Source organism: Salvelinus sp. IW2-2015, linkage group LG4q.1:29, assembly GCF_002910315.2.
Source record: "Salvelinus sp. IW2-2015 linkage group LG4q.1:29, ASM291031v2, whole genome shotgun sequence".
Lineage (NCBI taxonomy): Eukaryota > Metazoa > Chordata > Actinopteri > Salmoniformes > Salmonidae > Salvelinus > Salvelinus sp. IW2-2015.
The window spans coordinates 55,084,949-55,108,761 of NC_036842.1; the positions used below are offsets into that span (position 1 = coordinate 55,084,949).

At 41.7% G+C, this 23,813-nt stretch overlaps 1 protein-coding gene across 1 annotated transcript in view; it reads left to right on the forward strand.

Moving 5' to 3' along the window:
* Window positions 1-23,813, forward strand: part of LOC111960957 (calcium-dependent secretion activator 2) — a 237,964-nt gene that overhangs the window by 50,428 nt on the left and 163,723 nt on the right. Inside the window, exon 3 of the mRNA XM_070442960.1 lies at window positions 20,408-20,740. Coding sequence (XP_070299061.1) covers window positions 20,408-20,740 — 333 coding nt within the window. The remainder of the gene's footprint in view (window positions 1-20,407; window positions 20,741-23,813) is intronic.

Consider the following 23,813-nt stretch of genomic DNA (forward strand, 5'->3'; position numbering starts at 1 on the left):
ACTATTCGGTGGACATAGTGTCAAAGTGAAAGAAGCTCATCAACTTTTTCAATGTTCAATGTGTCCCTCAATGTGTCCTTCAATGTTCAATGTGTCCTTAGAAGGCATCCGCTACATTGCGGCAGGCCACATGAGACATTATGTCCAACTGGAGGATGTGTTATTATGGCTAACAAATGTGTTGTGCTTACACATTTACCCATGCTGTGCTCGGGGCTATGCCAATCCACTAAGACACTAGAGACTCTTTAAAGGTTCAAATGTATTTGCCCTTCTCACAGGCTCTGTCTGAAAGTCTGTTTTCCCTCGGTGCACAAGGCCTGTTTGCATAAGTGTGTGCTTGAGCATTTTCATGTACTCAATATTGTTTCTATGGATATGTAGAGGAAATGTGTAGCTGGGAGTCGGCAGCACCAGCACTAGACCCCGCCACATATAATCAATTCTAATGTGACCTCTGCTTGTCAGGTAATTAATTGAGCCTGATCAATAAAGTAACTTTGTCAATACACCGCAATGGCCTGTTTGCACCCCTGACAGTCCACCATTAATCTCTGTCTATTGATCACTTACTGCCCTCTAGTAGTCTCCATACCCTGACCCACCAGAGTGTATATATACTCTGCTTACCATTTACACTAAGACCAAGACCACGTTGGTTGAAAGTCAGTATTACCGATAGGTTTATTAAAAGAGCACTTATTGGGAGCAGCAAACAGTGAGCCGACATGACTTTTTTTTCTCTATATTGGCTCTTTTTGTTCAGCTGCTGTACAAAAGTTGGATGTGCGTAAAACCCTCGCTTATCATTTATACATCCCTTCTTAGTGGTGGTTTATGATGCTTTATTTCTCATGAACTGTTATTAATGGTATTTGTAATTTATTTAACCTTTTTATCAGGGTTACTGAGACCTACATCTATTTTACAGATGAACCCTGAAATTACAGAAGTACACACATCAAATACAAAATGCAAGGAGAAAGAAAACAGTAAAAAAACATTTAAAAAAATGTATCAGTAATGAAGTGTAGGGGAAGAATAGACAAAGTAAAATGTGGATGACTGGAGGAAGGGGGGGAAAGAGAGGAGTGTTAGGAGAACGACAGGTGATGAAGGAGAGAATGATGGTTAGCATAGAGAAATAAGGGGGGTGGAAGAGGAGAGAAAGGCAAGTAACTGGTGAGTAGGGACTGAAAAGAGACGGAAACAAGAGGTACATTGCCCTCAAAGTATTCATACCGCTTGGCTTATTCCACATTTTGTGTTACAGCATGAATGCAAAATGGATTACATAGGTGAAAAAAAATCTATCTACCAAAATACCTCATAATGACAAATTGAACATTTATTGAAAGGAAATACAGAAATATATAATTTACCTAAGGATTCACACACCTGAGTCAATAGTTTGTAGAAGCACCTTTTGGCATCGATTACAACTGAGTTTTTTTTTTGTAAGTCGCTCTGGATAAGAGCGTCTGCTAAATGACTTAAATGTAAATGTAAATGTAGATAAGTCTCTTTAAAATAATTATTCAAGCTCTGTCAAATTGGTTGTTGATCATTGCTAGAATACCATTTTCAGGTCTTACCATAGATTTTCAAGTAGACTCTCAGGAACATTCACTGTCTTCTTGGTAAGCAACTCCAGTGTAGATTTGGCCTTGTGTTTTAGGTTATTGTTCTGCTGAAAGGTGAATTAATCACCCAGTGTTTTGCCTGTGCTTAGCTCTATTCCATGTATTTTTTTTATTCTGAAAAAACTCCCCAGTCCTTTAACGATTACAAGCATACCCATAACATGATGCAGCTAACACTATGCTTGAAAATAGGGAGAGCAGAACTCAGTAATGTATTGGATTTGCCCCAAACATAACACCTTGTATTCAGGACAAAAGTTAATTGCTTTGATACATTTTTTGCAGTATTACTTTAGTGCCTTGTTGCAAACAGTATGCATGTTTTGGAATATTTTTATTCTGTACAGGCTTTCTTATTTTCACTCTGTCAATTAGGTTAGTATTGTTGAGTAACTACAATGTTGTTGATACATCCTCTGTTTTCTCCTATCAAAGCCATTAAACTCTGTAACTTGTTTTAAAGTCACCATTGGCCTCATGGTGAAATCCCTGAGCGGTTCCCTTCGTATCCCGCGACTGAGTCAGGAAGGACACCTGTATCTTTGTAGTGACTGGGTGCATTGATACACCATCCAAATTGTAATTGTTAATTTCACAATGCTCAAAGGGATATTCCATGTCTGATATTTTGTATATTTCTTTGCCATCTACCAATAAGTGCCCTTCTTTGCAAGGCATTGGAAAAACTCCCTGGTTTTTGTAGTTGAATCAAGCTGTCTATGAATCCAGAGAATCTTTGCCACAAACGAGGGACCCTGCTGTCCTCTGCAGCAGTCAATTCCGCACCCGTTTCTCTGGTGGCTTCATAGGACAGAGTGGGAGGGTGGTGGTTCTATGGCGGCTCCTGCAACCATCTGTTTGCTTTGATATGGGTTTCAGAGTGAACACTCTTAACGTGGCATGAAAGTGGATTTACATTCACCGAGGGGGCGTGCAGAGAGGAGAGTGGCACTGATTTTGTATGGGTGATTCTACAGAAGTGGTGCAAATAGCAGTCCAACCCCAGAAGAAAACCATACAAAAAAACAGTTAAGTCTCCAAACTTATGACATTTTATTTACATCATGTTATGTTCTAATTCAATCCAAGGCAATAACAAACATATTGTTAAATTAATATATTAAACTCATTGTTTATACAGTTATTTCTATTGAGGTGGCTGTCCCATGCCCTGACTCAAAATTCATGTTTGAAAATAAATAAAACATTCAATCATTAATTGCTTTAACACTATTATTTCAATAGAACATCTTGAGTCGTTCTATTGTTACATTGAAAGATACTGATCTAATTAGTAGTTTTGTTTATTTTTTAATCATCTTTCTCAAATGCTGTCCCACCTTTTGATGTGAATACCGAAACACACATTTAAAGACTGTAGAATGAATGTGCCTACCAGGTGATGGGATTGCACCCCCCTCCGGCATGGCCACATGGTGAGTAGTTTGTCTGCAAACATTTTGGAAAATTAATGATCAAGCTTGTAAATCGTGTATTTTTAAGAAATATCTAAAGTACGGTTTTGTGACTGGGATGTGGCAATCTCCATTTTAATCTTGCATGGGCCATGCTCTACCAACTGAGCTACAGAGGACCACCATGTGACGGGATGAAGTTAGCCCCAGGTGCAGAGAAGAGACCAGATGAGGAGTCAGTGGTTAAGGATAAACAAACAAATACTTTACTGAGAAACAGTAGCCGCATGATCACAGTACACTAGAAAAACAACAAACACTAAGTCTCAAACTCACTCAGGAAACAAACGCACATGGGACACAATTCAAGCTTCTGCAAAGGACAACAGAAAACACACCTCCTTAACAGGGAAATCATAATGAGTAAATAGGACATACCTGATTGTCGTTAATGTCTCTAAGACGGTCTCTACCGCCCTCTGGTGACAGGTGGAAACATGACAACCATCCCTGTCCACCAGGTACCGCAGGGTGCCCCGGACCTGAGGAGCCTCCAACAGATGCCGGACAACCATCGACAAGGGTTGTTGGGTTGTAGGCCGGGCAACCATCGACAAGTCGAGGGGGCGGAGGGGCAGCTGTGGGGGGAGAGAAGGGACGGGTCCTTAACAGCTTGAGATGGGATACATGGAAGGATGGACAGACCCTAATAGACCTGGGAAGCTGGAGACGATATCATCCCCTGGGTTGTTGCCCTCCTACGGCCTCCTCCACGTCTCCTGATGTACTGGCCTGTCTCCTGGTAGCGCCTCCATGCTCTGGACACTACGCTGACAGACACAGCAAACCTTCTTGCCACAGCTTGCATTGATGTGCCATCCTGGATGAGCTGCACTACCTGAGCCACTTGTGTGGGTTGTAGACTCCGTCTCATGCTACCACTAGAGTGAAAGCACCGCCAGCATTCACAGTTTGATTTCACAGAAGTGTGATTGACTTGGAGTTACATTGTGTTGTTTAAGTGTTCCCTTTATTTTTTTGAGCAGTGTAGTTTTGATTGTGTTACTTTTTATACATTTTTACTTTAGTTTGGTAAATATTTTCTTAACCAACAGTGCAGTGAAAGAAGAGTTAAGGGCTTGTAAGTAAGGTCTACACTTGTATTTGGCGCATGTGACAAATACAGTTTGATTTGATTTGAAACCCGGGAAAACTGGAAACAGACAGGAGCAAGCAGAAAAACACTGGTAGGCTTGACGAACAAAACTGCTGATGTAAAAAGGGCTTTCTTCAGTCACATTTTACAAAGTCGTTTGTCACAGCCGGGAGTCACATTGAAGTGATGTTGGTGAAAGCCTCTGATTATAACAGGAGACCTTGAGAGGAAGAATGCAGTTCATGATGGAGAACATATTTAACTATTACATAGCAGTAGTGTAAGGACAGTCACTTGGAGACGAGAAGCAAGTACAGGGAGTGAACATTTAATTAATAAACAGACATGAAACAGGACAGGAGAGCGTCTGGACATGAAAAACATAACGACATTAATGCAGGCACGGGAATGAAACAGAGGAATAGACAGATATAGGGAAGGCAGTCAAAACGTGAAGGAGTACAGGTGAGTCCAATGAAGCGCTGATGCGCGTAACAGGTGTGTGTAATGATGGGCAGCCTGGTGCCCTCGAGCGCCAGGGAGGGGGAACAGGAGCAGGCGTGACAAGTAGAGCATGAGGGACGCATTTGTGTTCAAGCAGCTTAGAGGATTAGATCACAGACAACAGTACATGAAATCGATCAGTAATGAGCGATTTGTCCGAGATTTATAGCGAAAGATTCTGTCAATGCATCCCTTTCACTCTCCCAATCTTCTCTCTGTGTGTGATCTGAGTACTGATGGACTTCAGCTTGTCTGGGATTTTCTTGAGGGAATCCTCACACTGGAATCCTGTGCTTCTGTCTCTGAATTATTGGGATGGGAACTGTAAAACAGGACTACTGTAGCAACTAAATACCAGGACTACTGCAGCAACTAAATACCAGGACTACTGCAGCAAATAAATACCAGGACTACTGCAGCAAATAAACACCAGGACTACTGCAGCAACTAAATACCAGGACTACTGCAGCAAATAAATACCAGGACTACTGCAGCAACTAAATACCAGGACTACTGCAGCAACTAAACATAACACATGACGTGTGGGTTCATCATGTGCCTTGCAGGTTGTTCAGGCTCATCTTTCAAACCATTAGCTGTTTTTCTGATTGTCTGAATAACCTTGTCGCGAACCAGGCTTCCCTATGGCAGAAATCAGCATAAATAGGGGTGCCATACAACACGTCAAACCAATCAAACGCCTTTCTTGGGTGGAGCTCCAAAGGTTCCACCAGATTAGTGCTGTAGGAGCTACAGTGCGCGAGGACAAATAATGTCAACAAAACGAGCACTGGTGACAAAACATTTTAGAACGTTTTACAGCACGCTGGTTTTCACAGCATTTCTCTGTCATTTCGAGATGAGCTAAATCTGCAGCAAGAGGGGAGAAATGGTCGACAATGCTGGCCATATCAATATCAAAAAAAATATTAAGTGATATTTGGCTGTAAAGGCTAGCAGGAGCGACAAGAAGTAGCTAGCCTCAATAAGGTTAGTTTTGAGAAAAGTCAGCTAACCTAGTAAGCTAACTAGCTAGCTACTAGCTAGTTCAATTTCGCTCACAATTATAAAGCCAACAAAATGTTAATAAAAACAGCATATTATTGACCTACAATGTTAGCTGTTTTAGGCCAGTCACTAGCTTATCCAGGGTCAGTGATACATAGAGCAACCATGTGCTGTCTATGGGAACAACTACAATAATTTCCCAAACAACGTTGCTAAAATGAATGTAATAAAATGATCCTCATAAAATGTTACCTGTAATGCTCATCTCCTGTAGTCTAATTGTCATCTCCTTATTTTCATACTGTACCTAAATTACTTGTATCATTTTAAATTGAAAACGTATAGCTCAATATGTAAATAATGTGAGTTTAGCCGTTCTCTGCTTCAGATGACAGATGCCCATACAGCCAGTAATGCCATCATACTGTACTGTAGGCCTATTTACTGCATTGGTGATGCATGCCTTATGATAAGCTGCAAAATAGATTCACATAGCTGATATACTGCGAGAGAGTGACAATCAAATATAACAGATTGACGATCTTATACTAGACAAAAAGGAAATGTTCATTTGAGAATACAACACAGACACATTAGACACAGAACCCTTTCCCCTCCTATATTACAGGATTGTGATATGTGATTAATCAACATTGACACTAGTTCATTTTGAATAATGGTTTAACAATTAAAACAAGTTTAAACAGTTCACTTCAAAGAATCAACACGTTATCACTTCAAAATGTACAAATAAGCTAACTCGTATGTGAAGATTTAGACATAGTCTAAACAACAATAGATAATTGAGTAGTAACAAGTAGGCTATTATTACTAAAGCATAATTTCAGGTGAACAAAACGAACGACATACCAACGGTGGCCAATGGTGGCCAATCTTGCTCCACTGATCCCTGATCTACTGGGTGAGCAGATTTTTATTCCAGCTCAGCAATCGTACACTTGATTGTCAACTCATTAGATTTTACAAGTTGAATCAGGTCTGTTATTGCAGGGCTGAAACAGAACCCTGCACACCCAGCAGACCTCCAGCAGGGTTGGCCTGCTCCAATTGTAATAGGTTTATATATTGTGTGTGACGTTTAACTGTATTTCTATATACAACATTTTCTAACAGGCCAACACATACAGTATAACCCTTAGTCTCTTGGGACATTCATTGCGACTTCTCTCTTCATCTGCAAACAGGCTTTCACAGCTTTCCATATCTGAGGACAAAAAAATATCTTTAACAGGGTTCATTATACTAAAATTAGACAGCACTGAATATTATGTTGCTATTATCTCGCTGTCCTCAAAGTTTTCCCCTCTAGGGATTGGAACTGGAGAATATTTTCATAATGTACTCCCACAAAAGGCCCTGCCCCATACAGTAGCCTCCTCTTTCCCTTTACTGACAGCTGGAGATCCAATTTCACCCTCTTCCATGGCTGTTATCTACAAAATAATTTAGAGACTGTTTTTAATTTACAATGATTATATTAAGATAGCAGGCTAATAGGAAGTTAGCTAGCTGATTACATATAATTCACTTAGCTAAACAGTGTGTAAAGTTAGCTAGCTAGCAGCTCAGTTGAGTTAGCCCACAAAGTGGCCAACTGTATTTAATATATTCAAAAATGTATTTACTTACTTGAATAGATTATCCCACTGCCTCTGTTTTTGGGGCCCTTACAAAAACAAAATAATGGGAAATCTTCACAATATTTTAGGTGGTAGCAAAGCGCAATGTGGATGAATGGAGACAAGGAAAAAAGTGTGTCACTAGAGTAGTTTAAAACGTGTTGTGACGTTTGACTTTACTAGCGTTATCCACTTTCAATTTCAATAAATATAAATCTCAGACTGTGGGCCACACTTGATAACTTGAAAACTAACACTTGAAACTAGCATAGGCAAAAACTACCTGGATTGAAAACAGTGACACACACAGCACCCCTTCTACGAGCATGTGGAGGGAGGGTTCTTGAAATGTAACATCCAATCAAAATCTTTCTGGGGGACCATTCCAACCATTTTTTTTCAATACAAAAGTCTCCAGACCTCTAAGGGAGGCGTGACAATGACGTGATTTTGGAGGTATGGCAACGTGAGACTGAATAATAACTGTAACACTCATTGATATCCTCCATAAATCAAAAGATATTTCCTCTGCTACATCTCTGAATCCGACATACCATCTTTGTCTTTGCTTCCCCTACCATAGTCATGTGAATGTCACACCCTGATCTGTTCACCTGTCTTTGCTTGTCCCCACCCCCCCCAGGTGTCACCCATTTACCCCATTATCCCGTGTATTTATACCTGTGTTCTCCGTTTGTCTGTTGCCAGTTCGTCTTGTCAAGCCTACCAGTGTTTTTCCCGTACTCCTGTTTTGCTCTCTAGTCCCCGTTTTGACCATTCTGCCTGCCCTGAGCCTGCCTGCCGTTCTGTACCTTGTGACACTGCCCTGGATTACTGACCGCTGCCTGCCCTGTCTGCATCTGGGTCTTATCCTGAGGTCTGATAGTGAAGAGAGAATCAGACAGCAGATGCCGTGTTAAACCTATATATTCAGCACGTATTGAATAGTTTGTCCGGCAGAGCTTGTCTACATATTTCTCAGACCCAAAGCATGCCCTGGGTAGTCATATCTCTCCCTCTATTTCCCTCTTTCTCTTTCCCTCTTCATGGCCTGTTTATTGCCCAGAGGTTCTCAATCGGATTACTGTTTGTCTGCCTGTAAAAACAGCACAGCTCTCAGGGCATTGGCTTTGAAGGCTGAGAGAGCTGTAAGTAAAAACATTTTTGTTCAAATCTCATCTCTCTGGGGTCCCCTCTATTCAATAGTTTCTCCTGCACCTCCCTTTATTTGCCTCTCTCCTTTAATTTCCTTTTAAGTCTCTCTTCCTTTCTCCCTCACTCTCACCATTTGTCTTTTGTTTGTCTCTCTCAATTGCTCTCTGTGTCTATCTCTCTCCCTCACACGACAAGTGTTCGTTCTACTGTAAAGTAGACGTGACCATCACGCAGCAGGAGTCCACTATCTCTCAGACCGCCAGGAGAAGGGAACGCTGTCCGCCTCCCGTTTTCAATACTTGATGAGGAAAATCAGAATGAAAGTCGCAGTGTTTGCCGCCGTATCCCAGATTGTGGCATATCATCCTTCTGTGTCTTACTGGGAAATCTGCACAGTCACATTTCAGTTTTCGACAATTGAAATGGTAGCATCTTGCTTTGTCCCTAAGGCCTAATGTGTTAATTGTTCTGTCAGTCTGGCAGGTTGTTTATCTGTGTACGTGTGCCAGTCTATTGGGTTTTCATGTCTCTGGACTTCCTCCTGTAGCCTATGAAATATATTTTTGTTGGAATTTTGGCCACTCACTCTAAAAGTCAGGTTAGGGCAGGGAGGAGGAGGCCTGCGATTTAAATATTGCATTATTCCACCAAGTCATGGCATCAAATAGAGCTGACACTTAGAAGTTAGATAAAATGTGTCCCTCCACAATGATACAATAATGCAAAATACAGATTGTTTAAAAAACACATTGTGGACCACTCATTGAGTATTGAGACACTAAAAACAATCATGGTCAGACAGGGTACAGGCATCCTCTATAATACATCACATCATCTATACACATGTATGCATCTTTTTTTTTAAGGACAGTGGATAAAAGGACAATTAGGCACTTAAAAAGAAACTGAGGATAATATGTCAGGCTTTGGCGCAGGCATTTACATTATTGTTACCTGATAAAATGTCACAGTTTATTATTTTCATCAAGGCCGTAATTAATTTTTTTGGGGGGCTGGGCAGTTGACAAAGAATATGATCTGTAATTTCGTTTTAAAGCAAGGCATGAGCTTCAGTTTCAATGGAACCGTCGTTATAAAAAGTACATACACGTTTATCTAAGGGAGTGTTTGTGTATCCACGAGTCTCAATAGTGAGATGGGCCACTACACATCTAAATTTAGCAAAAGGGTTTAGATAAATTTGCCTCCCACTTCTGACCTCTACACAGTGCCACTGACACAGCCCGCTACCAAAACCTGCGGGCCCTCCAAACTCGTCATTAAGCTCGAGACCCCGGGTCTCGACCCTGCCCTGTGCAACTGGGTCCTGGACTTCCTGACAGGCCGCCCCCAGGTGGTGAGGGTAGGTAACAACATCTCCACCCCACTGATCCTCAACACTGGGGCCCCACAAGGGTGCGTTCTCAGTCCTCTCCTGTACTCCCTGTTCACCCATGACTGCGTGGCCATGTACACCTCCAACTCAATCATCAAGTTTGCAGATGACACTACAGTGGTAGGCTTGATTACCAACAACGACGAGACGGCCTACAGGGAGGAGGTGAGGGCCCTCGGAGTGTGGTTTCAGGAAACCTCACACTCAATGTCAACAAAACAAAGGAGATGATCGTGGACTTCAGGAAACAGCAGAGCGAGCACCCCCCTATCCACATCGACGGGACAGTAGTGGAGAAGGTGGAAAGTTTTAAGTTCCTCGGCATACACATCCCGGACAAACTGAAATGGTCCACCCACACAGAGAGTGGTGAAGACGGCGCAGCAGCGGGGGCAAACTACCTGCCCTCCAGGACACCTACACCACCCGATGTCACAGGAAGGCCAAAAAGATCATCAAGGACAACAACCACCCAAGCCACTGCCTGTTCACCCCGCTATCATCCAGAAGGCGAGGTCAGTACAGGTGCATCAAAGCGGGGACCGAGAGACTGAAAAACAGCTTCTATCTCAAGGCCATCAGACTGTTAATAACCTCTTGAAGCTAGGGGGCAGAACTTTTATGTTTGGAAAAAATTACGTTCCCAATGTAAGCTGCCTATTTCTCAGGTCCAGATACTAGAATATGCATATAATTGACAGAGTAGGATAGAAAACACTCTAATGTTTCCAAAACTGTCAAAATATTGTCTGTGAGTATAACAGAACTGATTTTGCAGTGCCCGAAAACCTGAGGAAATCCAACCCGGAGTGCCTCTTACTTGTAAAATCACTTTTCCATTGCCTGCCTTTCATCCATTTTTAAAGGGATATCAACCAGATTCCTTTTCCATGGCTTCCACAGGTTGTAAACAGGCTTTAGACATAGTTTCAAGCTTTTATTCTGAAAAAATGAGCGAGATTTATCAAATCGCGTCAGTGGATAGCTGAATGTCCTTACATTAGTTCATGCGCACGAGACTGATAGCTCAACATTTTCTTTCTCTCCTGTATTGAATAGTTTACAGTCCGGTTGAAATATTAGCGATTATTTATGTTAAAAACAACCTGAGGATTGATTATTAAAAACGTTTGACATGTTTCTATGAACTTTACGGATACTATTTGGAATTTTCGTCAASCCTTGATGACCTGCCTRAGGCTGTGGAATACTGAACATAACGCGCCAAACAAATTGAGTTTTTTTTATATAAAAATAATCTTTATCGAACAAAAGGAACATTTATTGTGTAACTSGGAGTCTCGTGAGTGCAAACATCCGAAGATYATCAAAGGTAAGCRRTTCATTTTATTGCTTTTCTGRCTTTCRTRACCAATMTACATTGCKGCTAGGTGTTYKTAATGTTTTGTCTAGTGATCGATAAACTCACACAAACGCTTGGATTGYTTTCGCTGTAAAGCATATTTYCMAAATCTGACACGACAGGTGGATTAACAACAAGCTAAGCTGTGTTTTGCTATATTGCACTTGTGATTTCATGAATATAAATATTTGTAGCATTTTTTTTGAATTTGGCGCTCTGCAATTCAGCGGTTGTTGATGAAAATGATCCCGCTAAAGGGATCCGTGCGTCAAGAAGTTGTTTAAAACAGTATGTCATAGGGTTCTGTCCCAAAAGTTAATGTAAAAAGGCACTAGGTGCGCAGTTTGTTACTTTCAGGTTTGTTTATTAGTTGATACCACTTTAGTTCATTGCTCTCTAAAAATGCTGTTTCAATCCTGCAGATTCATTTTTTTTAATTTTTTTTAACATCTAGCCACTGGTGATGCCATCTCGTTTTCCAGATCATATCGCCTTGAATAGCAGAATATGGCATGTTTGTTTTACCCACACCAAGGTCAAATCTGATTCTGCAGGCATGGTTAAAAACAGAATTAACACAAGTATAATTTCTGTGCCCCCATACTCCTGCAGCCTATGTAATAATAACTAGCACCAACGTTTCAAACAGTTTAGTGAAGCATTTAAATGGTAGGCCACCCATGGCTTTACACTTTGCAATGAGTGCACCAAGGGCACACTTTGCATGGTTAGAAATGTACTTAAAGGAAAGATTCACCCATTTTTTTAATGTTATATTGTTGTTGTGCATCTCTGAGCGAGAGATGGACAGGGTTCATTTGATGTGTATCTGAGCTATTGTCCTTCAAGCAGGCAGAAATTCGGCCAGTATAACGTAGCATTGCGATAAAGCCGCTCTCTCACTATACTGGAAGTTAATAGGAATATGACTTTTAGATCGTGAAAACGTTTATCTTATTTGTCAGGCTCTTCAGTCCAAGGTGCATTGCATGGTGCCATTGCATGGCCATTACGAATGTCAGACTCCACTCTGCGAGGCACATCGATCTGCCGGTTGAACATGGTGAGATTTAAGACTCCTAAATTGATAGTGCCGTTTGTTTTTACAGCTAACTTGCTACTTCGCATGCTGATATTGACTTTGGTATTATTGTGTGTAGCTTCGTTTGCTTGCTAGCCAGCCAGCCAGCCAGCCCATAGAGAGAGCACTGGATTGTGGGGTTTGTAGTCAACCTGAGCTGCAACAGATTTCCACAACGATTTTCACATGTTGCTAATCCACCTTATTATAATGACCGTGTTCACAAAAAATATAATCAACCCAAGATATTTGTCCTCACTGACAACATCTGTGGCAGAACCACAGGAGAAAATAAAGGTGTCCTAGGCACCAAGTTCCTATAAGTGTACTACCTAGTTTTGTCTACATTGGTATTCAGTTTCCATTGTTCACACCAGTTATTATTATTTTTTTTTACATTTAACTTTAATATCATCTGCATATAAAATAAGACACTCGTTCATTGTTTATACAGACACCTTTTCCAAGAGCTTTGAAGGCCAATGAGATCATTAATATACAGTGCCTTCAGAAAGTATTCATACCCCTTTACTTATTCCACATTTTGTTGTGTTACAGCCTGAATTCAAAATTAATTAAATAGATTTTTATCTCACCCATTTACACACAATACCTCATAATGACCAATTGAAAACATGTTTTTAGAAACGTTTGCACATTTATTGAAAATGAAATACACTAGGCTTTGGCTGGGCCATTCAAGGACTTGTTCTGAAGCCATTCCAGCGATGCTTTGGCTGTACGCTTGGGGTCAATGTCCTGTTGGAATGTAAATCTTTGCTCCAGTCTAAGGTTGTTTGTACTCTGAAGCAGGTTCTCATCAAGGATTCATTGTTCTCTCTATCCTTACCAGTCTCCCAGTCCCTGATAAGCATCCCCATAGCATGATGCTGCCACCACCATGCTTTACGGTAGGGATGGTGTTAGACGGGTGATGAGCTGTGCCTGGTTTTCTCCAGACCGCGCTTTGCATTCAGGCCAAAGAGCTACATTTTTGTCTCATCAGACCACAGAATCTTTTGCCTTATGCTTTCAGATTCTTTAATGTGTATTTTTGCAAACTACAGGCGTGCTGTCATGTGCCTTTTTCTCAGGAGTGGCTTCCGTCTGGCCACTCTCCCATAAAGCCCAGATTGGTGAAGTGCTGTAGAGACTATTGTCCTTCTGGCAGGTTCTCACATCTCAGCCAAGGATCTCTGTAATTCTGTCAGAGTGGTCATTGGGTTCTTGGTCACCTCCCTGACCAAGGTCCTTCTTGCCCGGTTGCTCAGTTTGGTCGGACAACCAGCTCTAGGCAGACTCGGATAGTTCCATATTTTTTGAATTTCCTAATGATGGAGTCCACTGTGCTATTGGAAACTTTCAACACTCTATGAATTGTTTTATACCCTTCCACAAATATATGCCTCATCACAATTCTATCTCAGAGATCAAATGACATTTCCTTGGACTTCATGGGATAATTTCTGCTCTGACATGCACTGTCAACTGTGGAACCTTATATAGACAGGTGTGTTTCTTTGAAGTTTTCAAGATATGTAACTTTCAAAATATAGAAATCAACCCCCTATGATGCATTTTGCATTATATGGGGAGGATTTCTGTATTTTGAAAGTTACATATCTTGAAAACTTGATTGCTGACAAGCAAAACATTTTGGGACTATGTCAACAATGGACTAATGAAACAAATACCAAAAGATTGTTTTGGGGTGGAGTTTTCCACCCCAAAATCAATGAAAAAACAAAGTGGACTTTTTTCCCCCCTTGAATCTATGATTATGATTAAGGCAGCTCTGTTTCTTTCTGAACCTATTTTGCTCATCTGCTATGATATTGTTGTTTTCAACCCAGTGTTTAAGTGCGGTTAAACAGAACATAACAAAATAGTTTATACACAGCAGAGGTCAGGGCTATACCACGATAGTTTATTGGAATCCTTTTGCCTTCTGAATTGGGTATAGTGTTGATAATGCCGTATTTCCACATCTCTGGGATGACAATAAAAAAAATAAAGTTCCTTGAGCCACTAACACTGGCTTTGTTGTACTGCGATGGGCTGTTTGGAACAGGCTTGCAATGTAATTTCTCTATCTAGTATAGTGTGCTTATCGGGCTCCATCGGGCCCTAGGACTTCCCAGGAGATTAACTGTCAGCGTTCACTAGCCCGACCAAGTTAGTTTAAATGCCAGAAAGCCTTTGGGTCAGATGTCTCTAGTTCTTGAATGTTTTCTTTTGTTTATGACACCAGGGCTGCCGTTTAGCAGTCTGGACTGAGCGGTCAAACTGTCCCTGATTTGAGGCCTTAGTTCACACCTTCAGTGGGCTAGGTGGGCAGGCTTTCCATTCGTCCTCTGCAGAGCACAGGCAGTGTTTTCATCTGACCGCCAGGCTTTTTCTTCCCCTTCCTTCTCTTATTAGACCTGTCAGACTTAATCACAATGTCCCTGTGAGCGATCTGGTCCCACATCTCCTGCTTTAAAGCCGACTTATGGTAAATCCAGCGTCTGTATTGGCCGTATAGCATTTACTGCGATGCAGCCTCTGCAGAAGTCAGGGCATTCATACTTATTGCGCTTCGCAAAGCAGAGCTGTTGTGAAGAAAATTGTCAAGGAAGTGAGTTTGTGTTTATACAGTACGTTCTACCGCCACCTACCGTCAACCAATCACGTCAGTGTGGGGCTACTGTATAGTAGGTTGGGTAGATCTGTAGGAAAGCATCTTATTGAATCGCTTTTTTAATTTAATTTTAACCTCTACGGGATCGGTGTCTCTAAACCGGGACAGTTGTTGCTTAATATGCGATAATGTGACTAGAAAACGTTGTATACAACAGCCAACTTTCCGGGACATAGACATGTCTTATATGGGCAGAAAGCTTAAATTCTTGGTAATCTAACTGCAGTGTCAAATTTACAGTAGCTATTACAGAAAAAAACATGCTATTGTTTGAGGATAGTGCACAACAACTAAACACTTATCATGACAACTGGTTTGATACATTAATCTCTGAAGGTACATAATGTACTTACATTCAGTAATCTTGCTCTGATTTGTCATCCTGAGGGTCCCAGAGATGGAATATAGTGTAGTTTTGTTTGATAAAATCCATTTTTATATTCAAATGTAGGAACGGGGTGTTCTACAGTTTGACCCCACTGCTGTCTCTGGCTCCACACCCAGCCCACCCGGCCATCTAGATGTGTGTGTGAAGGTTAGTGTATAAGCTAATGATCCATCATGTTTGACATTCCTGGGAGTGTGTAAACGTAATATTTTTATTAGCATAGCATTGTTGTATGTTCTCTGTAGTTATGCACTTGAACATGTATAAATTGACCATTTGTGCAAACTCCTGGCAGACTTGATGCAAAATATTGTGTAATGAGGTAATTCTTCACTGGATCAGTCTGACACTTTGCACAGACACTGCTGCCATCTTGTGGGCAAAATTTAAATTACTCCTAGGATCCTATTTTAATGTATGGCCTTTCTCTTGCATTTCAAAGATGATCTGAAAATGCATGTTTTTTGGGTTTGTATTATCTTTTACCAGATCTAATGTGTTATTTTCTTCTACATTAATTTTACATTTCCACAAACTTCAAAGTGTTTCCTTTCAATTGATATCAAGAATATGCATATCCTTGAAAAAGTGTCCGATCCTTAAGAGGCAGCAAAATGTGAAAAAAGGTTTAAAGGGGTGGACTTTCTATAGGCACTGTATCGTGTGCAGATGTTGCTCCTTTACTTTCCAAGGAGATATTTTTGAATTGTCTAAAGTTGTTATTTTGAAGGAAGAAACACTGATTTCTCAAAGGATACACATCTCCTCTGGACAACTGTTCAGATTCTCCCTCACTCTCCTCTCCCCGCATGCATCACTCTTCTCACATTGAAATTCTATTCATTTCTGTAGAGCAAGAAAAATTGTCTCCTCAGACAAATTCAGCAGTTTGCAGTTCAAATCCAAGAGCTCCAAACCTGCCAGCTATCTCTCCCTGTGTCAGTTATATTTCTACAGCCAGGCTGTCAGATCTGTTTCCATTTTCCTTAGTAGATTAATTTCTGCAGATAATAACTTTAATTATACAACCAAAGGCTGCGACAGGAGCCTATCTTATTAATCTCTTAATTGAGGAGTAAACTCGGAGCAGTGTTGGTTATAAATAATTCAATGAGATTTTAAACCCTCAATTAAGTCAAACAGCAGGGAGAGAGGAACTCCCTTGGTGGCAGATTCATTAGTAATAATGGGTAATAATGGGTGACATTTTTACCACCGCACAAAATGAAGGCATTAGCCATAAAGCTCTCGGAGAGCCTCAGTGGCGACCACAATTACCAACACAAAGACATTTAATTTAGCAACGAGGGGGTCGTGACGTGGACTCAAACATATGTAGAGAAGCTTGTAAGGTATGGCGGATGAGTCGTGAGGGCTAGAGTATAGAATACCTTTCATGTTTCAAGGGAGCATGCCAAGTAGTATAGTGTTGAAATGAACACTACCTCGATTCCAAAGTGGTCATTTGCGGTGTGCTCAATTTGATCTTCTTATCACTATGGCATGAAAGTAGCTTGAGAAAATGATGCACTAAATAGAGGCGAAGTCATTTGGTTTTCGGGTTTGAGTTGGCCAAAGACAGTACAGTATAACCAGTTCATGTGATCGCATTTGTCAATTTCAATGTGTAAACAACATCCCAACTCCCTCTCCTCGAATTCCTCCAGCTCTGGATCAAACTCTTTTAGAGATGCTTATGGATGCTTCCCACCCAGATGGGGTGCTAGGTGGTTTGACAGTGGATCTGGGGTTAGTGGGTAGTCTCATCAACCAGGGATCCACGGTATGGGATCAGGAGTGGGTTTGGCAAGGCCCTGCTGAGTGACACTTCAGGGGTCATGACAAGGCTGACCTTTTTTGGATGCCCCCTGCCCCATAACACACACATTACATTCGTATCCCAGGTGAACAAGGCAATTATCTGGAACACCCATCAAGATAACGAGTGTCTTTATCAGTTAGCTTCTCCATGAGTCACTGAACCATGGAGTATTTTTGTAGGGCTTCTATTTTTGTTTATAACATAATGTGCACATTGTGTTCAATTAAGACCTAACCAGGTGAGGGGGGGTTCCTACTAATCAATCAAATACAAGGGAAAACCCTTAAGCCTTGTTTAAACTGCAGGCCGTAATGCTTAAATCAGTTTTGCTTTTCAAATCCGTTTTGGAATATTGACTGTCCCAAACAGGAAGTTACAGGTGACCAAATCGGATTTCTGTGTGTTCAGACAGCAGTCATTTGCTGATATTTAAAATGTAACTAGGCAAGTCAGTTAAGAACAAATTCTTATTTACAATGACAGCCTACCAGGGAACATTGGGTTATAACTGCCTTGTTCAGAGGCAGAACAACAGATTTTTACCTTGTCAGCTCGGGGATTCTATTCAGCAACCTCTCGGTTACTGGCCCAACGCTCTAACCACTAGGCTATCTGCCGACATGGCTACACTAGTTGTCATAGTAATGAAGGATGTGTGCGCAGTGATGTAGGGTGATTAGTGGTGGTGCTCATGCGTCCTATCACTCAGAAGTTATGTAGCAGGCTAAGGTGGCAACAATGCCGGCCACGGATGTTTCCCAGTTGCTTTAAATGTTCAAAATCATAGTGTTGGAACACTTTTTAAAGCCTCAAAGGATAAGATTATCCAACTTTCATAATGAGTCATTTTGACCAGCCACAGCAGTCAACTAGCTAGCTAGCCACAGCAGTCAACTAGCTAGCTATCCACAGCAGTCAACTAGCTAGCTAGGTAGGTAGCTGTTTAGCTTTCTAGCACATTCACTAATTTGTTTAATAAGCTAGTTAGCTACAACATGTTATTGTCAAACTGTCAACAGAGTAGCTAGCAAGCAACAAGATATGCCAAATAACAGTCTAAAAACGACTTGAGTGCAAGTAAATCCGATTTGACTGTTCAGACACAAGCCGTCTGGCCAGGAATCAGATTTGTATTTGACTTCAAACCACCTACGAAGGTAGTTTCCACTGTGGCTTGAAAAATCTGACTGACATTAGGTTTTTGGCTATTTAGACTTCAGGAAAAGGAGTCGCTTCAAACTGCCAATATGAACAAGGCTTAAGATACTCAGCCTTCCAGAAATTGCGTTTGACGCCCCTGCAATTGAGGCATGACATAAGTTGACATGAGTTAACATAAGTTCCCCCCACATGCTTTCTTTGAGTCACTGAACAATTTGCTAAACTCACCTCACTGCACCAGTGTTGCCTAGCGCTGCATCGCACCTGGCTAACAAAATAAGATTGAACTCAAGCCAATCAGTTGTTGATAGCAGAGCAGGAGGCTGTTAGTCTACCTCCTCCATCTTTGTCTAGCAAACTCTAGTTTTTCCTGCTTTGCAATTTGCCATCACTCTTTATGTGGTGGACTGTTATTTCTTTCTCCTTACTGCAGTTCAAAGGAACACGTCTTGGCTGTTCTTGCCCCGTTAGTACATGCCAGTGGCAGCTACATCTGTCACCACATCTTTATCTAGTTAACTCTGGCCAATTTCCATTTATCTTCATAAAGCCTGGCTCTCTCTTTCTAACTGCAGTTCAGAGAAACTTGGCCTAGAGAGTTGGCAGCCCGTCAGCAGCCGTGTTACCCCCCGATGTGCTGAAATCTCACTCTGGCTCAGGAATTGGCTTTGCTCTCGACACAAACTCATTTGTTTTGTTGATTTGTGGTTTCCTCCCTCCCAGAGACTCTCCGACGCAAAATGCTTTTGTTCCGCACCATTACTCCCCACGAGGAGCCACGACTCTTCTCCATCTGCTGTTCATGCACTAGTAGCTCTCTGTACCCCAAGATGCCTTTGCATCGTCCCTCCAAAACGGAATCAAACACAATCGCGTTGTCTATACCGGCTCCACTGTTTGTCTGTCTGTCTGTCTCTTAGTCAGTCAGTTAGTCAATGTCTTTCTCCAGTCTCTCTAAACTACTGTCTACCCTAAATATTTAGATCCCTACTCCCTTTGAGCACTTCAGCTCCAGTAAGCATTTTTCCCCTTTCAGATGTCGTCAGGAAGTCGTTTCTTGATAAAAGTAGCTAATGTCTGTTTTGCTGGAATCCAATACCCCCTGTGCTTTAGATGGTCCAATAATATCATGTCGCTTTCAACATTCTCAGATCGTGCCTTATTTTATCTGTCCATCCAAAAGCCTACACGTCACGGAACATCATGCCATGTGCAGGCTTTCTTTCATAGTGGTCCTTACTAGCCTATGAAAGTTTGTGATGTGCGTATCACTCATACACCGTGTGAAGAGTCTGGGGATTCTTTGAGGCAGAGAGGCCAGTACAACCCCCTCACAGATCTTGACCCTGTACACAGGTGTAAACCGAACCCAATTATCTTCTCTCTCCCTGAGGAGTATTAGGCAAGCTAGCTAACCCGTTATACTGAGGGACCAAATAAAAGATTAGCTTCCACTAATAGGAAACGCTACATCCAGATGAGACCTTTGAGTGAGGCTAAAAACCTGGACTTCATGTACCATCATCCTCCTCTCCCAGACGTCATGACTACCAGCAGACAGAATCTGAGTGAGTCTGTAGTTAAAGCTCTGAGGAAGAAACATCCATTCTGTGTAATTATAGAGGTTAATAGCGGCTGCCTGCCCTGAGCTGGGCATAACACCTGCATGTTTAATACAACTGGAGCCCATGTAAGGAGATTACCACGAGCTGAATCAACCTATATCGTTTAATTTCTTGATTTACGTGGGTTCCATTTTGCGTTTTTCGGTATGTTATATCAACTTTATCATTTTCATGGTTGTATCTACTTTTCCCAGAGATGCAAAGGCGAGATTAGACTCTGGGGTCATGGGTCATTGGTAAGTTTATCAGGAACTATGACAAAGTGCAATGACGGTAACCAACTGCATTAATTAGCTACATTAACTTAGCAGCACTACATTAGTTGTATTTTCTTCCCGGTCCTTATGATCCCTGGTTTCCACTTGCACAGGGCTTCCTGAAGAGCGAGCGGGTGTCCAGGATGGTGCAGAGCGGCGGCTGCTCGGCCTGCGACTTCCGGGATGTCTTCAAAAAGAACATTGAGCGACGGGTGCGCAGCTTGCCCAAAATCGACGGCCTGAGCAAAGAGACAGTGCTGAGCTCCTGGATTGCCAAGTATGACACCATCTACAGGGGGGATGAGGACCAGCGGCGCCAGCCCCAGAGGATGCACCTCAGTGCTGTTTCAGAGATGATCCTCAGCAAGGAGCAACTGTACGAGATGTTCCAGCAGATTCTGGGCATCAAGAAGTTTGAGCACCAGCTGCTGTACAACGCCTGTCAGGTGAGCGATGGACCACATGCACGAACACACACACACACACACACACAAATACCTTCCCCCCCCCTAAATGTTTATTGTTATTTATTTCTAGATTGTTGGAGGTGTTGCCTAGGTAACCATGCAAGGATACATTGTATAATTACGATGCAATGCGCCCAATGCCCAAGTAATATACTATTGGGGATGTTGGAGTCAAATGTCCTTTAAAACTTCTTATGGCTGCAATCCCGTTAACGGGATTGATATGACAACAGCCAGTGAAAGTGCAGGGCGCCAAATTCAAACAACAGAAATCTCATAATTAAAATTCCTCAAACATACAAGTATCTTATACCATTTTAAAGGTAATCTTGTTGTTAATCCCACCACAGTGTCTGATTCCAAAAAGGCTTTACAGCGAAAGCACCACAAACGATTATGTTTGGTCACCGCCAAATCACAGAAAAACACAGCCATTTTTCCAGCCGAAGACAGGAGTCACAAAAAGCAGAAGTAGAGATAAAATGAATCACTAACCTTTGATGATCTTCATCAGATGACACTCATAGGACTTCATGTTACACAATACATGTATGTTTTGTTCGGTAAAGTTCACATTTATATAAAAAAAATCTCAGTATACATTGGCGCGTTATGTTCAGTAGTTCCAAAAACATCCGGTGATTTTGCAGAGAGCCACATCAATTTCCAGAAATACTCATAATAAACGTTGATCAAAGATACAAGTGTTATACATGGAATTTTAGATCCACTTCTCCTTAATGCAACCGCTGTGTCACATTTCGAAAAAGCAAAACCATGCAATAATCTGAGGTCGGCGCTCAGAGCCCAATTAAGACAAAAAGATATCCGCCATATTTTGCAGTCAACAGAAGTCAGAAATAACATTATAAATATTCACTTACCTTTGATCTTCATCAGAATGCACTCCCAGGAATCCCTGTTCCACAATAAATGTTTGATTTGTTCGATAATGTCCATAATTTATGTCCAAATAGCTACTTTTGTTAGCGCGTTTAGTAAACAAATCCAAAATCACGAAGCGCGTTCACTTAAAGCAGACGAAATGTCAAAGTTCCGTTACAATCAGTAGAAACATGTCAAACGTTGTATAGAATTAATCTTTAGGATGTTTTTAACATAAATCTTCAATAATGTTCCAAACAGAGAATTCCTTTGTCTTCAGAAATGCGATAGAACAGAGCTCGCTCTCACATGAACGCGCATGGTCAGTGCATGTTCAGCACATGGTAGACCTTACTCAATCCCCTCTCATTCGGCCCCACTTCACAGTAGAAGCATCAGACAAGGTTCTAAAGACTGTTGACATCTAATGGAAACCTTAGGAAGTGCAAAATGAACAATATCCCACTGTATCTTCAATAGGGGCTGAGTTGAAAACCGACCAACCTCAGATTTGCCATTTCCTGGTTGGATTTTTCTCAGGTTTTTGCCTGCCATATGAGTTCTGTTATACTCACAGACATCATTCAAACAGTTTTAGAAACTTTTGAGTATTTCTATCCAAATAGACTAATAATATGTATATATTAGCAACGGTGACTGAGTTGCATGCCGCTTACTCTTATTCATCCAAGCTACTCAATACTGCCCCCAGCCATAAGAAGTTATTAATCACCAGCTAATCACAGGTCTCTTTGAAGACATGTCTTTAAGGTCAGTGGCTGATGAGACTTTTTAATCAGAGTGCTCTCCCTCACCATGGCTCTGTCAACTAAGGCAGGGGTGTCTTTCCTCCCCTTTGCCTTTTACCAGGGGGTCTTCCATGGCCACCAATTAGTAGTAAGAGATGGCTGTAACTAGTTGGCATATGTTGGTGTGATCAGTGATTACAGTCAGTTGTAAACTCTAAACGGTTTGGGCTCATTCATCTAAAGGGTATATTTAAATACATGCCATTGCTGTCCAAAGTTTTTACTGTTAGTGTATATTATTATTATTTTTATTATCATCCATAATGTGCTGTGAAGAACACATGTTACTATCAGTGTCACTCTGCAGTGAAATGTGCATTAAAATGTGTTGTTATACAGTTCCTCCCATAAATTAGATTTAGGCATTTAAATGTCAGTCCTAATGGCTTTAGTAATGACAGGAATGGAGGAGGTCTTTATTCTAGTGAGATTGCTAAGGCGAACACCACCATGTTTAGTTTTGCCCAACCTAGGTCGAGGCACAGACACGGTCTCCTGCACCCTATTTCATTGTGGAGCTAGGGGAGTTAGAGCCCTGTCTATGTTCGCAGATAAGATGAGAGCACCCGTCCAGCTAGGATGGATTCCGTCACTCCTCAACAGCCCAGGCTTGGTCCTGTTTGTGGGTGAGTCCCAAAAAGAAAGCCAATTATCTACAAATTCTATCTTTTGGGAGGGGCGGAAAACAGTTTTCAACCAGCGATTGAGTTGTGAGACTCTGCTGTAGAGCTCATCACTCCCCCTTACTGGGAGGGGGCCAGAGACAATTACTCGATGCCAACACATCTTTTTAGCTGATTTACACGCTGAAGCTATGTTGCGCTTGGTGACCTCTGACTGTTTCATCCTAACATCGTTAGTGCCGACGTGGATAACAATATCCCTATTCTCTCTACACTTGCCAGTTTTAGCTTTATCCAGCACCATCTTCAGATTAGCCTTAACGTCGGTAGCCCTGCCCCCTGGTAAACAGTGTATGATCGCTGGGTGATTCGTTTTAAGTCTAATACTGCGGGTAGTGGAGTCGCCAATGACTAGGGTTTTCAATTTGTCAGAGCTAATGGTGGGGGCCTTCGGCGTCTCAGACCCCGTAACGGGAGGAGTAGAGACCAGAGAAGGCTCGGCCTCAGACTCCGACTCGCTGCTTAATGTGGAGAACCGGTTGAAAGTTTCTGTCGGCTGAGTGAGCGACACCGGTTGAGCATTCCTACAGCATTTCCCTCCAGAAGCAATGAGAAAGTTGTCCGGCTGCATGGACCGTGCGAGGGGATTTATACTACTATCTGTACTTACTGGTGGCAAAGATGCTGTTTCATCCTTTCCTACACTGAAGTTACCCTTGCCTAACCATTGCGTCT